The following is a 14322-nucleotide window of genomic DNA, read 5'->3' on the forward strand; positions in this document are numbered from 1 at the left end:
GTGGTGCATTTTATCCTTGTGGTGCATGTTAATGTTGTGGTGCATGTTATCCTTGAGGTGCATGTTAATGTTGTGGTGCATGTTATCATTGTGGTGCATGTTAATGTTGTGGTGCATGTTATCCTTGTGGTGCATGTTAATGTTGTGATGCATGTTATCCTTGTGTTGCATGTTAATGTTGTGGTGCATGTTATCCTTGTGATGCATGTTAATGTTGTGTTGCATGTTATCCTTGTGGTGATTGTTTATCTAAAGGGAGGTGTGTTGGCTTCAGACAAAGCTGTTTTTGTTCTGATTGTTTTCCTTGAGCGTGAGGTTCTTTTGGAGGAGTATCTAACTTGACTTCAGGCTGTGGCGTTTGCGTGATGACCTCCTCCAGACCTATGAGGCAAACAAGGCGATTCTGTCACGGAAAAAAGGAGATCGAAGCTGGTTCCACGTCTCAATCCTTTCAAGTCTAAGAGGAAAGCATTTAACAAACTGTGCTACGAAGCTTGTTAATGGCGACTTGTGATAACGAGGGCTTTAATGGCCGTTTCTATGACGTCCGACCGCCGCCGCGGCCCTCCTCCTGGTCCTCCTCCGGCCCCTCCGCGGCCCTTGAGCCGTCTCTCAGGGCGCGCAGTGGGACTGAAGTGCCGGCCGGGCGCGAGGAGTCTGAGCGCCGCAATCAGCAAAGCGACGCACGCGACCGCACAAGGGCCCTCCGGGAGCCCTCCAGGGGCCCAGGCAGCACCAGAGGGGGAGTTGTCTGATTGGCGCTGATCGCGGGACGAGGAGCGAAGGAGACATTTACACATTTAGCCGCAATCAGAGGATCAGACGACGTGGCAATGGAAGGATGGGAACGACGACGATCAGCACATTCAAACGCACATTTCTGACGGAACAGAACGACCCGATGACGATCCACAAAGGTGCGACGGCGAACAGAAGAAGCAGCATATAAGCAGCAGAGCAGCAGCAGCAGCAGCAGCAACAGCAGCTTCAGCAGCAGCAGCAGCTTCAGCAGCAGCAGCAGCAGCAGCAGCAGCAGCAGCAGCAGCAGCAGCAGCTTCAGCAGCAGCAGCAGCTTCAGCAGCCGCAGCAGCAGCTGCAGCAGCAGCAGAGCAGCAGCAGCATCAGCAGCAGCAGCTGCAGCAGCTGCAGCAGCAGCAGCAGCAGCAGAAGCAGAAGCTTCAGCAGCAGCAGCAGGAGCAGGAGCAGCTGGAGCAGCAGTAGCAGCAGCAGCAGCAGCAGCAGCAGCAGCAGCAGCAGCAGAAAGAACAGAGCGACAGAGCAACGATATCAAGATATCAACAAAACTGATATAACATGAAATCATTCACACTTTAGACCATTTACACTCAAAAGTATGAAAGGGCCGCTTGAAGGCAGCTAAAGTCCGGAGTCTCGGCGTCGCTTGTTCTGTTGAAGGAGATAAAAGGTCTCACACTGCAGAATGACCCCAGCGCAGGTCAACAGGGTCATCTTCAGGGAATGCGCTCCATCCAGATTTGATTCGTTCCCGCCGGACCGAGGACCGTCGCACAACGGACCAGAGGCCGCACGATGGTTTGTCCTGCACAGATTCATTATAAAGTCTTCAAAACCACAGCTGGATCTCGCGTAGGTTCTGGTGGTCACACTTTGGCCGCGCCCGCGGTCGTTGGCGCGGGTTCGGAGGGTCCAGCTCCGTCTTATTACATGGTTTGGGCAGAAAGGATACGGTCACGCGATGCTGCCCAGAGCTGTAATCGATTAAAACGTGCTTGCGACCAAAAGGGCAAAAGGTCCTATCTGTGCGGTCCGGCCTGATGCCTGAGCTAAAGTGCAGCGACATCGTAAATTGCAGTATTTGTATGTAAAGATGCAGAACTAATGTACATCTCAGCTCAAGTTTCCTTCCCTTTCTTCTTCCTTCTGCTCTTGCTTTTAAAATCCTTCATAATCCCAAGGAAAACATGTGTCGACCAGTAAAGATCCTGGTCGACGAAGACCCCATCGACTGATTAATCGACTAAAAGCCGTCACAGACCACAGTTTGGCCTCCGTCTGCTCATGAGGGAATTAAGTGGGAGGAGTGAATACCAAACTAACCCGAAGAAAGTATTTCATCTTCAAAGCAAACGAGGACTTGGCTGTAGCCGGTGTGTTCGCGCTTCATACCTTTTCAGATTGTGACTTTTGCCTTTTTAAGTGTAAGTGTTGCTCAGCACATAAAGCTCGAGATCCAGAGGGAAAACAGACCCCTTCCTCTGGCGGCTTCCTGTTGCCATGACGATGGGAAGGACGCGCTTCCTGCATGTTCTCCTCGGCACAGCCCCACAAACCCTTGTCTGCAGCGCACGGCTCCGCTCGCTGTGAGTACATTCAAACTCACATTTTCTACTTCAACCTCAGTTTGTCTGTTTGTGGATCGCTCACGTTTAGATGTAGCTGAAGTTTTAAGTCGAGAAAAGTTCCATGTGACCAGCGCCTTCGGGTCGCTGCAGCAGTGGTGACGTAGAGCTGGTCCAGGGGCCACCTCAGGCCGGGACAGGGGGCATTCTGGACCAGAGCTCAGGAGCGACATGAGCACCTGAAGTCACCCAAATGAAACGGATTCTTAACAAATAAAATCTAACTTGCACATGAGTTATACTTTCTGATCCTGAGGCCGATTCACAAAAAGACTTCAGTCATTCCGTTTGTGAGAGTCAGAGGAAAGGAAACTACAGGAAACTCTCACTTGAGTGTTTCATCATCTTAGCAGCGGAACCTAGATAATAGAGATTTAGTCCACTTCACTTTACAGTCTATGGATCTCATCATCATCTTTTAAATGTGTTCCAGGAGCAAAAAGCAGCTCACTTTTACCACTCGCACTTCTCAGGATCAGATTCGGATCTTAAAATAGATCGTACGTTTCACTTACTCCAGTCGAAACGCTCCAGAACGACTGGAACAACCAGCAACAGCAGCTAAATTACAAACACATACATTTTCCCCCCAGGTTCTCGTGGAAAAGCTCCACCATGAACGTGTGTTGGACGTGATGGAGGTGAGTCTCAGAGGGATCTGCTCATCTTCTGTGAGAGCTGATGCTTTCTTCTGTTCAGAGCAGGACTTTAACCTAGAGCGTGTCCTGGAGGTGTCCCGCTCTGCCACGCCCGTGCCCTCGCCTTGCCCTGGGACACGGGGGCCTGATGGGGACATGATGCTGGTCATCCTCCTGGTGATGGCGGCTGGAGTGACCGTGCTTCTGCTGCTGTACCGCCTCCTGCAGCTGCGACACAGGTCAGATACATCCACAGGATCCAGGAGGTCACAAAAGAGCTGCTCTGTTTCTCCAAATATGATTCCATTTGGCATCGGCGTCCCGGCCACAAGCTGTTCATATGTAAAGCAAAGCGGAGAAGACGCAGTAGCGTCACGGATTGAGCAGTAGGTGTAATAAAAGAACAATTGCGGCGGCGGGGTGGCGAGGGCCGATCATTGCTCGATTTATAACAATAATAATAATTATTATTAGCTAAACATAATAAAAGTGAGTGCTGTGTGTCTTGTTTACAGGCTGAGGATGGCGAGAGCGAGACACGCCCTGGAGTACTATGGATTTTACCACAGCGCCACCTACAGGCTCCAGCACGTACCACTGTATGAGGCAGAAGCCGAGGCCGGGTGTAAACCCTGCCCTGGCCCTGGCCCTGCCCCTGGCCCTGGCCCTGGCCCTGCCCCTGGCCCTGGCCCTGGACCTGCCCCTGGCCCTGGCCCTGGACCTGCCCCTGGCCCTGGCCCTGGACCTGCCCCTGGCCCTGGCCCTGGACCTGCTCTGATGCCGCTGACTTCCCTGAGCCCACCAACGATAGTGGTCACCTCGCTGCCCCCGGTGCCCCCTTCCTTTGCAGAGGCCACGCCCCTCATCATCCCCCCGCTCGCAGACCCATGTGTGCCCGCCCTCCTCCGCCCACCTGTCAGCCAGGCCACGCCCTCCTCCAGCCCTCACCTGTCCTGGGGCGCGTGCTCTGATGCTGACTTGTACTCCCGAGTCGGAGTATTTCGATCGTCCCGCCTCTCCAGTCTTTCCAACCAATCACGAGTCATCCTGTTCGAACACTCGTCGCTCTGAGATGTTAAAGGTTGAACCAGCAGCGTTTCCAGCGTGTCCAGCATGTCCAGCGTTTCCAGCGTGTCCAGCGTGTCCAGCGTGTCCAGCGTGTCCAGCGTCTCCAGCGTGTCCAGCGTTTCCAGCGTTTCCAGCGTTTCCAGCGTGTCCAGCGGGTCCAGTGTGTCCAGCGTGTCCAGCGGGTCCAGCGTGTCCAGCGTGTCCAGCGGGTCCAGCGTGTCCAGCGTGTCCAGCGGGTCCAGCGGGTCCAGCGTGTCCAGCGTGTCCAGCGGGTCCAGCGTGTCCAGCGTGTCCAGCGGGTCCAGCGTGTCCAGCGTGTCCAGCGGGTCCAGCGTGTCACAAGGACACACAGGAACTCAATCTTTAGAGCTGAACCTTAGAGTTGAGGGATAAACTGAGCTCACTTTTTCCATATTTTGCTCATGTTACAGCCTCATCAATATTGATCAAATTAATTATTTGCCTCATACTTCGTCCTCTGCTCGACACGAACGTCCTGGTCCTCAGGTGAACTCTGCTGTTGTGTCCTCGGGCACTGAACCTGCCTCGTCCCAGTGTCTACGTCCAACGTGTCAACCAAACCAAGCAAGACATTTAAACCCGGCCATGTTTCAGATTTGTTTGTGATATCTTATATTTTAAGATGTTTCTCCTCTTCACCTGCAGAGTCTCCGTAATAAAGTTGTGTCAAGCTGATGTGCTTTTATTTGTCCGCATTCCACATGTCCCGATTCGGATCATTTACTGTACTTTTCTTGTCACACTTCCACTTCTAACACACACTCACTGTTAAATATCTGTTCACAGTCGGTTAAAACACAAAAGAACATTGTCCCTTCTCGTCCTTTCGCTGCAGGAGACACATTTTATTAGAGTCCACAGGAGAGAACAGCTGCCCATTGTCCCGCCGCGCTCCGCTCTGTGATCCCCAGCTCCAGCTTTGATCAGAGAAGAACCTCCGTGCCCCGCCGTGTCCATGGAAACCGCCTCCGCCCGCGCCGCCGGACCAGGCTCTCCGGGTGAAGGACACATTCAGCATCGTCCCCGGGCTCAACGACGGCCTCGCTCACCGACGTCCAGCAGGTCGTTTGAAAATTCACCGCGTTCGGAAACAGTAGCGCGAGATTAACCGTGGGATTCTTCACGAAACCTGCCGAGTTTAGAGCGGCGTTTGTTTGTTTACGGTCCCGGCGTTTTGTCTATTCCCCCCGGACCAAATTGAAACGTGAAGAGCAGAACACGAACAGAAAACCCAGTCGCAAATCCTGTCTGAAACAATCACAAATCGACATTTTTTTCCCAGTCGTTTAGCTCCGTTTGCAACTATTAAAACGCTGAGACAAAAGATAGGTTTATCATCACGTCTACATCCTCGGCAAACGTGAAATACTCTAGTTCGACCGTCAAATTCTACATTCGAGTCGACGCACGGTGTTTAAAATGACTGCTTCACCTCCACTTTGTTCCGATCAGACAAAACGCTTCCTTTATACTCAACTGCATCGTCTTCATCTTCTTTCTCCAACAAAAGTTCACGTTGTTTCCTGGTATTCCCCCTGCCATGACTGAAACACTTTATTTTGTGCTGTTTTTACTTGTTTAAACGGCCCCCCATGAATGAACACTAAACCGTTTGGCTGAGAACGAGCCAAGAGTCAGATAAACCCACGCGAACACAGATAAATAAGTTACAATTACAGTTACTCTTAGTAGTGATGGAGAATTCAGGCTCCGTTCAGTTCAGGTGCAGCAGTTTTATTTCATACCTTTTTGTTTAGAGACACATTCGCTGATTTATTCGCACTTATTGGTTAATATTTGTCTGAATTCGATCATTTACAGAACACTATCGAGTTTAATATTGATAATCCAGTGCTCAGGTTTTGGTTATTCGGGTTTCTTTGCTTGAATTTGTCGTTTCTTAGTCTCTTTTGTGTCATTACTTTGTCCTTTTTCTTCCTGTTAAATTCATAGTTTAGTTGGGCCCGAGTTTGGTGGTATCTAAATCATTTTCGAGCCTTTGTAGAATTCATAGTTTTGACTAAACGTTTGCGCTCCGGTCGTCCCCACCTCACGTTTGGTCCGGTACGAGTTGCGAGATCGTTGTGGATCCTGTCGTCTCAAGCGTCCGTTTAATCGAGCGTTACGAGCGCGAAATGACACGCCCGCCAAATGTCGCCGAAATGCCACACAAAGACAAACGAGCCAAGTTTGTTTGCACATACTTTATTTCCAAGTTTATTTAACTTTACAAACGAATAAAACCCGATCATGGAATTTTTGGTTTGTCCAGACACAATGAATAATGTTTGAAAATGTTCCAAACTGTCACACGAATGAAGTGGAACCTCCGGGTGTCTTCGTGCGGGTTCATGCTTGACCCGGTCCAAGTGAACTCTGGTGAATGTTCCATCGAACCACGTTTGCACCAAACAAAACAGAAATCAGGGTTCTGAGAGCACAAAGACCAAACTATATGTGCGCGCCTGACGAGGGCGTGTGGATAAATTAGCCTGACGAAGAGACGGTTTGGACCTGCGTGTGGTGCTGAACACGTCAAACACGTTTACCACCTCCAGTGTCAAAGTTTATGCTCCAAACTTCAGATTTCATTAAATATTTATGAAAAGAAAAGCTGCTGTAGTTTCTTCTTGTTTCCATCCTACACGCCACACTCCTCCCCGACCCTCTCCTGGTGAGTGGCGGTACTGCGTCCTTCGTGAAGGGTGTGTCAGGGGCGTGTCAGGGGCGTGTCAGGGGCGTGTCAGGGCGCACAGTAGCGGCAGTGAAGGATCCTGCTGAAGGCGCGTCTGAAGTCCTTGTTGCAGAAGGCGTAGATGAGCGGGTTGAGCAGCGAGTTGGAGTAGCCCAACCAGTTGATGACGTCCTGCAGCCAGCGGGGCATCGAGCAGAGCTGGCAGAAGGGCATGACCAGAGCCACGATGAAGAAGGGCAGCCAGCACAGGATGAAGGTGCCTATGATGATGCCCAGGGTCTTGACCGCTTTCCGCTCTCTGGCCAGGGCCAGCTTCTTCTTGGCCTCGCTGCTCTGGCTGTGGGGTTGGAACAGTGGGCGGGGGCTGTGGAGGGGCAGGTGGTGGGGTTTGGAGCCCACCGCCTCCACGATCTCCAGAGACTCCTCATCAGCAGGGGGCGCTGTGCTGTTGAGTGGCTCCACGCGGCTGCAGCTCCGCATGCAGTGCGAGCGCAGCCCGGGCGACGGAGCGGGCTGTGAGTCCGACACCTTGTTCCTCTCGGCTTTGCGAGCGCTCCTGCGGATGCGGAAGCGCGCTGCCTTAAAGATGCGCCCGTAAAGCACTAGCATGAGGGCCAGAGGGATGTAGAAGGCCCCAAAGGTGGAGTACACCGTGTACCAGGGGTCCTGCCAGATGCGGCACTGGCGCGGGTTGGCACGGTCATGAGCCAGGCTCCGTGGCTGGCTGCGCATCACCAGCATGGGAGGCACAGAGACCAAAAAGCTGACCAGCCAGGTGGTCCCAATGAGGGCGGCGGCGCGGCGCAGGGTGCGGCGCAGGTGGTGCAGGGGCGTGACTATGGCCCAGTAACGGTCCACAGCGATGGCGCTCAGGTGGAGGATGGACGAGGTGCAGCACAGGACGTCCAGAGACACAAAGATGTGGCAGGCGAAGGGCCCCAGAGTCCAGCGGTCCAGCACCTGGTACAGAGCAGCCATGGGCAGCACCAGCACGGACACCATCAGGTCAGTGACCGCCAGTGAGCCAATCAGGAAGTTAGACACGGTCTGCAGAGAGCGCTCCAGGGCAATCGCTGCCACCACACAGGCGTTTCCTATGATGGCACACAGGATCAGCGCCCCCAACAGGAGAGACGTGACCACCTGATAACTCAGCTCCACCCCCTCCGGCTCTGGCCACCGGGTGGCATTCAGCACCATGCTGTCTGCAGCTGAGCAGCAGAGAAGAAGAGGAGCTCCACCACCACCAGCCACATTTATAAACCCAGATGTGTCCTGCCCACATGACATCAGAGCTATCTGCAGTCACATGGGAGGAGAGAGAGAGGGGGGAGAGAGAGAGAGAGCGGGAGAGAAAGGGAGGGGAGAGAGAAGAGAGAGAGGGGGAGGGGGGAGAGGGAGGGGGAGGGGGGAGGAGAGAGAGAGAGGAGAGAGAGGGAGAGAAAGAGGAGAGGGGGGAGAGAGGGGGGAGGAAGGAGAGAGAGAGGGGGAGGGGGAGAGAGGGGGGAGGGAGAGAGAGGAGGGGGGAGGAGAGAGAGAGAGGAGAGAGAGAGGAGAGGGGGAGGGGGTCATACTTTAAATCCCACACGAGCTTGTGTTTTGTCCATTTCTGAACCAGGAGCAGAGACGCTTCAGGACTAATGTTGGTCTGTTTGAGTGAAGACGTTTCACCATCAGACCTGGACCTGAGGAGTGAGTCATGGAGACGTTTGGCCAAGAAGAACAGAGCAGAAGATGAAAGAAGATGAAAGAAGATGAAAGAAGATGAAAGAAGATGAAAGACACATTTGGTAAACGGAGAAGAGGAAAAGCACATGAACTGCAGGAGGTCCACAGGGTCATCTTCAGAGGGGTCAATGTCGCGCTCGGGGCCAGGAACCGAGGCTCTTTGCTGTCTCCTCCTCCCGTTTGTCCAGCTGAGATGTTGCTGCGGGGTCAGGGTTTCTCCTCCAGGGGTCAGGGTTTCTCCAGGGGTCAGGGTTTCTCCTCCAGGGGTCAGGGTTTCTCCTCCAGGGGTCAGGGTTTCTCCAGGGGTCAGGGTTTCTCCTCCAGGGGTCAGGGTTTCTCCTCCAGGGGTCAGGGTTTCTCCTCCAGGGGTCAGGGTTTCTCCAGGGGTCAGGGTTTCTCCAGGGGTCAGAGTTTCTCCAGGGGTCAGGGTTTCTCCTCCAGGGGTCAGGGTTTCTCCTCCAGGGGTCAGGGTTTCTCCTCCAGGGGTCAGGGTTTCTCCAGGGGTCAGGGTTTCTCCAGGGGTCAGGGTTTCTCCAGGGGTCAGGGTTTCTCCAGGGGTCAGGGTTTCTCCGTGCTGGACGTGTCTGACCACACGCCCTCCGTCCCGGTCCAAGGGGTCTTTATAGTTGTCGGTTTGAAAGGACTTTAAACCGTAAGATAAGTACGAGTTTGTGGAGCCAAAGCTGACATACGTTTGTGGACCATCAACAGCAAATCTCCCAGTTATACAAGCCCCGCCCTATTTCTTCAAGACCCGCCCTCTATCTAAATATAAAACAACATCAAATTCTTGAACACAACTTCTTGAACCACCTCCTTTGGCCTCACGCTGTGTTCAGTGAAAGTATAATTACTGCTCCAAATGGAGATGTATTCACTCCCCTGCATTCTGCGGCCGCCTCTCCACAGATGTGGCCTGTAACTTGCTGGCGGCGGCGATTCTATTTTACATTACACTGAGAAACAAAGTGCTCGACTAAATCTATTCATCCTCATCACTGTCATTTTATATTTTCAATGTGATTTTCCATCTCCAGTGTCTTTTGAGCTCCAGGTTGTTACCATGGCACCAGGACCCCACCTCCCTCCTGTGGACAGACTCCCCCCCCGTCCCACCTCCCTCCTGTGGACAGACTCCTCCCCGTCCCACCTCCCTCCTGTGGACAGACTCCTCCCCCGTCCCACCTCCCTCCTGTGGACAGACTCCTCCCCCGTCCCACCTCCCTCCTGTGGACAGACTCCTCCCCCGTCCCACCTCCCTCCTGTGGACAGACTCCTCCCCCGTCCCAGATGAGCCCGACGAGCAGTTCGTGTACAGGGAGAAGAGCCGAGGGGAAAGTACACAGCCCTGTGGAGAGACGGGTTCACAGCGGGTTGCATTTCGCCCGATTCAGTGAGCGGCTGACCATCCTCGTGTCGCTTGGCCACGCCCCTTAACACCCGGGTGGGGCTCCTTGACCACGCCCCCTGCCGCCCGGTGCTCCCTGGAGGGGCGTGTCCACGACGTGTGGGACCATAAACGCATTTTTGTGCCTCGTTTCCAGCGTCAGTACTCGTGTCCCGATCCGTGACCCGGTTCTCTCGTCCCCAGATCACAGAAAAAATACAATATATGAAATACTTTACACGTATTTCATATATTGTATTTTTTCTGTGATCTGGGGACTGAAAAAACCATAAGTAACAGAATGAAACCACACGAAGTTAAGACAGCTGCTCGTCCACCATGAGGACATAAGACGACCTGACAAGATACAAAGCATAAAATGCAATAAATCGTGTGAACGGGGAGGAGTTTCAGCACAAGAGCGTTGCCATGGCGCTGGTGCAGCACACATCTGTTTTACATCTCCATTCTAGAGAAAAGGGCCAGAGTTTCCCGTAAATCGTATCCAGTTCAGATTATGCAACGTTGTGTGATGATAAAAGAGAGTAAACTGGATGTGGGAGAACAGAGGTCCACACTTCAGAGCTCAGAGGACCTGGTCCACATCTCACCACAGCACACGCCTGACCCTGCGCCCTCCGCCTGACCCTGTGCCACGGGTACAGCTGCCCCTGCGCCCTCCGGCTGCCCCTGCGCCCTCCGGCTGCCCCTGCGCCCTCCGGCTGCCCCTCCGCCCTCGGGTCCTGGAAGAGTCATGCTGCTGCTGCTGCTGGGCCTGTCCTGCTGCCTCTCTCTGTCTGAGGCCTGCTTCTGTGAGAAGTACCCCTGGGGCCAGTGGTCCTCCTGCTCCAGGACCTGCAACTACGGGACGCGCAGTCGGCAAAGGTCAGTTTTATGGATCCCACTGGTCATTGTAGGAAGTGTCTGGACGCTCCGTTTACAGCAAGACAGCGAAAGTGATATTTAACACCTCAAGCTTTGGGAGCTGTTTCTGAAGCTTCTGGAGTCCAAACAAATGTCTTTCTTTAAGGATGTAGGGGGGGTTAGCGAGTAGGGAGTTAGGGTTAGGGTATTGGGGGGTTAGGGCGTAGGGAGTTAGGGTTAGGGGGTTAGGGTTGGCGTGTTGGGGGGTTAGGGTATTGGGGGGTTAGGGCGTAGGGAGTTAGGGTTAGGGGGGTTAGCGTGTTGGGGGTTAGGGTATTGAGGGGTTAGGGCGTAAGGAGTTAGGGTTAGGGGGGTTAGCGTGTTGGGGGTTAAGGTATTGGGGGGTTAGGGCGTAAGGAGTTAGGGTTAGGGGGTTAGGGTTAGGGTTAGCGTGTTGGGGGGTTAGGGTATTGGGGGGTTAGGGCGTAAGGAGTTAGGGTTAGGGGGGTTAGCGTGTTGGGGGTTAGGGTATTGGGGCTTTAGGGTTTAGGGAGTTAGGGTTAGGGTTAGGGGGGTTAGCGTGTTGGGGGTTAGGGTGGTGTGGGTTTAGGGTGTTGGGGGTTTACGGTGTTGGGAGTTTAGGGTGTTAGGGTGTTGGGGGGTTGGCGTGTTGCGGGTTTAAGGTGTAGGGGGTTTAGGGTGTTGGGGGTTTAGGGTGTTGGGGGGTTAGAGTGTTAAGGGATTGCGGTGTTAGGGGGTTAGGGTGTTGGGGTGTAGGGGATTACGGTGTTAGGGGTTTAGGGCATTAGGGTGTTGGGGTGTTGAAGGGTTGGGGTGTCGGGTCGGTGTCCTGTGAGTGTGAGGGAAGGTGTTTGATGTGAGTGACTGCAGTTTGCCCCCGATGTCCTCAGGAAAGTGGAGAGTGGGGACGGATACTACTGGAAGTACGGTTGTCCACAGATGTGTGTGTTTTGGGAGACCGGCCCGTGCAGCCAGCAGCCGTGCCCCATCAACTGTGAGCTCAGCCTCTACTCACCCTGGTCCCAGTGCTCGCCCTGCGCCGAGAAACTGGTACGAATCACAACGGTCAAGAGGAGCACGCTACTAATGAGAGCGAAACGGGCTCCTCCTCAGGTCCTCCTCATGTCCTCCTCATGTCCTCCTCATGTCCTCCTCAGGTCCTCCTCAGGTCCTCCTCATGTCCCCCTCAGGTCCTCCTCAGGTCCTCCTCATGTCCTCCCCATGTCCTCCTCAGGTCCTCCTCAGGTCCTCCTCATGTCCTCCTCATGTCCTCCTCATGTCCTCCTCATGTCCTCCTCGGGTCCTCCTCAGGTCCTCCTCAGGTCCTCCTCTGGTCCTCCTCATGTCCTCCTCATGTCCTCCTCAGGTCCTCCTCAGGTCCTCCTCATGTCCCCCTCAGGTCCTCCTCAGGTCCTCCTCATGTCCTCCCCATGTCCTCCTCAGGTCCTCCTCAGGTCCTCCTCATGTCCTCCTCATGTCCTCCTCATGTTCTCCTCAGGTCCTCCTCATATCCTCCTCAGGTCCTCCTCTGGTCCTCCTCATATCCTCCTCTGGTCCTCCTCATATCCTCCTCATGTCCTCCTCTGGTCCTCCTCATATCCTCCTCTGGTCCTCCTCTGGTCCTCCTCATATCCTCCTCATGTCCTCCTCTGGTCCTTCTCATATCCTCCTCTGGTCCTCCTCATATCCTCCTCATGTCCTCCTCTGGTCCTTCTCTGGTCCTCCTCATGTCCTCCTCTGGTTCTCCTCTGGTCCTCCTCATATCCTCCTCTGGTCCTCCTCATGTCCTCCTCAGGTCCTCCTCAGGTCCTCCTCATATCCTCCTCATGCCCTCCTCTGGTCCTCCTCTGGTCCTCCTCATGCCCTCCTCTGGTCCTCCTCTGGTCCTCCTCATGTCCTCCTCTGGTCCTCCTCAGGTCCTCCTCATATCCTCCTCTGGTTCTCCTCTGGTCCTCCTCATATCCTCCTCTGGTCCTCCTCAGTTCCTCCTCAGGTCCTCCTCAGGTCCTCCTCATGTCCTCCTCATGTCCTCCTCAGGTCCTCCTCAGGTCCTCCTCAGGTCCTCCTCAGGTCCTCCTTATGTCCTCTTCATGTCCTCCTCATGTCCTCCTCAGGTCCTCCTCAGGTCCTCCTCATATCCTCCTCATGCCCTCCTCTGGTCCTCCTCTGGTCCTCCTCATGTCCTCCTCTGGTCCTCCTCAGGTCCTCCTCATATCCTCCTCTGGTTCTCCTCTGGTCCTCCTCATATCCTCCTCTGGTCCTCCTCATGTCCTCCTCAGGTCCTCCTCAGGTCCTCCTCATGTCCTCCTCATGTCCTCCTCAGGTCCTCCTCAGGTCCTCCTCATGTTCTCCTCAGGTCCTCCTCAGGTCCTCCTCATGTCCTCCTCAGGTCCTCCTCAGGTCCTCCTCATGTCCTCCTCATGTCCTCCTCAGGTCCTCCTCAGGTCCTCCTCATGTCCTCTTCATGTCCTCCTCATGTCCTCCTCATGTCCTCCTCAGGTCCACCTCATGTCCTCCTCATGTCCTTCTCTCACCTAAAGAACAAAGTGATTTATGTAAAATTGTGTTGAGCAATGAGTCTTGTATATTTGTTTGATGTATAAAGTTCAGCACTTTTAAATATATACGCTCTCCTCACACTCTCACTCACGCTCTCCTCACGCTCTCCTCACGCTCTCCTCATATTCTCCTCACGCTCTCCTCACACTCTCCTCACACTCTCACTCACGCTCTCCTCACGCTCTCCTCACGCTCTCCTCATATTCTCCTCACGCTCTCATCACACTCTCCTCACACTCTCCTCACACTCTCCTCACGCTCTCCTCACGCTCTCCTCACGCTCTCCTCACACTCTCCTCACACTCTCCGTCACGCTCTCCTCACGCTCTCCTCACGCTCTCCTCACACTCTCCCTCACGCTCTCCTCACGCTCTCCTCACGCTCTCCTCACGCTCTCCTCACACTCTCCTCACACTCTCCCTCACACTCTCCTCACACTCTCCTCACGCTCTCCTCACGCTCTCCTCACACTCTCCTCACGCTCTCCTCACGCTCTCCTCACACTCTCCCTCACACTCTCCTCACACTCTCCTCACACTCTCCTCACACTCTCCCTCACACTCTCCTCACACTCTCCTCACACTCTCCTCACACTCTCCCTCACACTCTCCTCACACTCTCCTCACGCTCTCCTCACGCTCTCCTCACACTCTCCTCACGCTCTCCTCACACTCTCCTCACACTCTCCCTCACACTCTCCTCACGCTCTCCTCACGCTCTCCTCACGCTCTCCCCTCACACTCTCCTCACACTCTCCTCACGCTCTCCTCACGCTCTCCTCACGCTCTCCTCACACTCTCCCTCACACTCTCCTCACGCTCTCCTCACGCTCTCCTCACGCTCTCCTCACACTCTCCCTCACGCTCTCCTCACGCTCTCCTCACACTCTCCTCACGCTCTCCTCACGCTCTCCTCACACTCTCCTCACGCTCTCCTCACACTCTCCTCACACTCTCCTCA

The 14322-nt window shown here is 54.2% G+C and overlaps 3 protein-coding genes across 3 annotated transcripts in view; 2 read left to right on the forward strand and 1 right to left on the reverse strand.

The window, feature by feature from the left end:
* The first annotated feature begins 3096 nt into the window (after positions 1-3096).
* Positions 3097-4465, forward strand: LOC140367030 (uncharacterized). Its single transcript, XM_072453327.1, has 2 exons — positions 3097-3258; positions 3535-4465. Exons 1-2 carry the CDS (start codon positions 3176-3178, stop codon positions 4088-4090), a joined length of 639 nt encoding a protein of 212 aa, XP_072309428.1. The 5' UTR covers positions 3097-3175; the 3' UTR covers positions 4091-4465.
* A 2376-nt stretch (positions 4466-6841) lies between these two features.
* LOC140367191 (5-hydroxytryptamine receptor 1A-beta-like) lies at positions 6842-8003 on the reverse strand. Its single transcript, XM_072453546.1, has one exon. The coding sequence runs from the start codon at positions 8001-8003 to the stop codon at positions 6852-6854; it is 1152 nt and encodes a 383-aa protein (XP_072309647.1). The 3' UTR covers positions 6842-6851.
* A 2567-nt stretch (positions 8004-10570) lies between these two features.
* The window catches only part of LOC140367021 (complement component C6-like), a 33168-nt gene continuing 29416 nt past the window's right edge, over positions 10571-14322 (forward strand). Inside the window, exons 1-2 of the mRNA XM_072453316.1 lie at positions 10571-10803; positions 11694-11853. Of these exons, the coding sequence (XP_072309417.1) occupies positions 10673-10803; positions 11694-11853 (291 nt within the window). The 5' untranslated portion in view covers positions 10571-10672. The remainder of the gene's footprint in view (positions 10804-11693; positions 11854-14322) is intronic.

The sequence above is a fragment of the Eucyclogobius newberryi genome, unplaced genomic scaffold (assembly GCF_026437365.1).
Source record: "Eucyclogobius newberryi isolate DKJ021-1_F unplaced genomic scaffold, fEucNew1.0.hap1 SCAF_2, whole genome shotgun sequence".
Lineage (NCBI taxonomy): Eukaryota > Metazoa > Chordata > Actinopteri > Gobiiformes > Gobiidae > Eucyclogobius > Eucyclogobius newberryi.

Bases quoted from the DNA above. Each gene is read 5' to 3' on its own strand.
- LOC140367030 (XM_072453327.1), top strand. From the start codon at position 3,176: ATGATGCTGGTCATCCTCCTGGTGATGGCGGCTGGAGTGACCGTGCTT. The intron at 3,259-3,534 runs GTCAGATACATC...TCTTGTTTACAG, and splicing joins CTCCTGCAGCTGCGACACAG to GCTGAGGATGGCGAGAGCGA.
- LOC140367191 (XM_072453546.1), bottom strand. From the start codon at position 8,003: ATGGTGCTGAATGCCACCCGGTGGCCAGAGCCGGAGGGGGTGGAGCTG.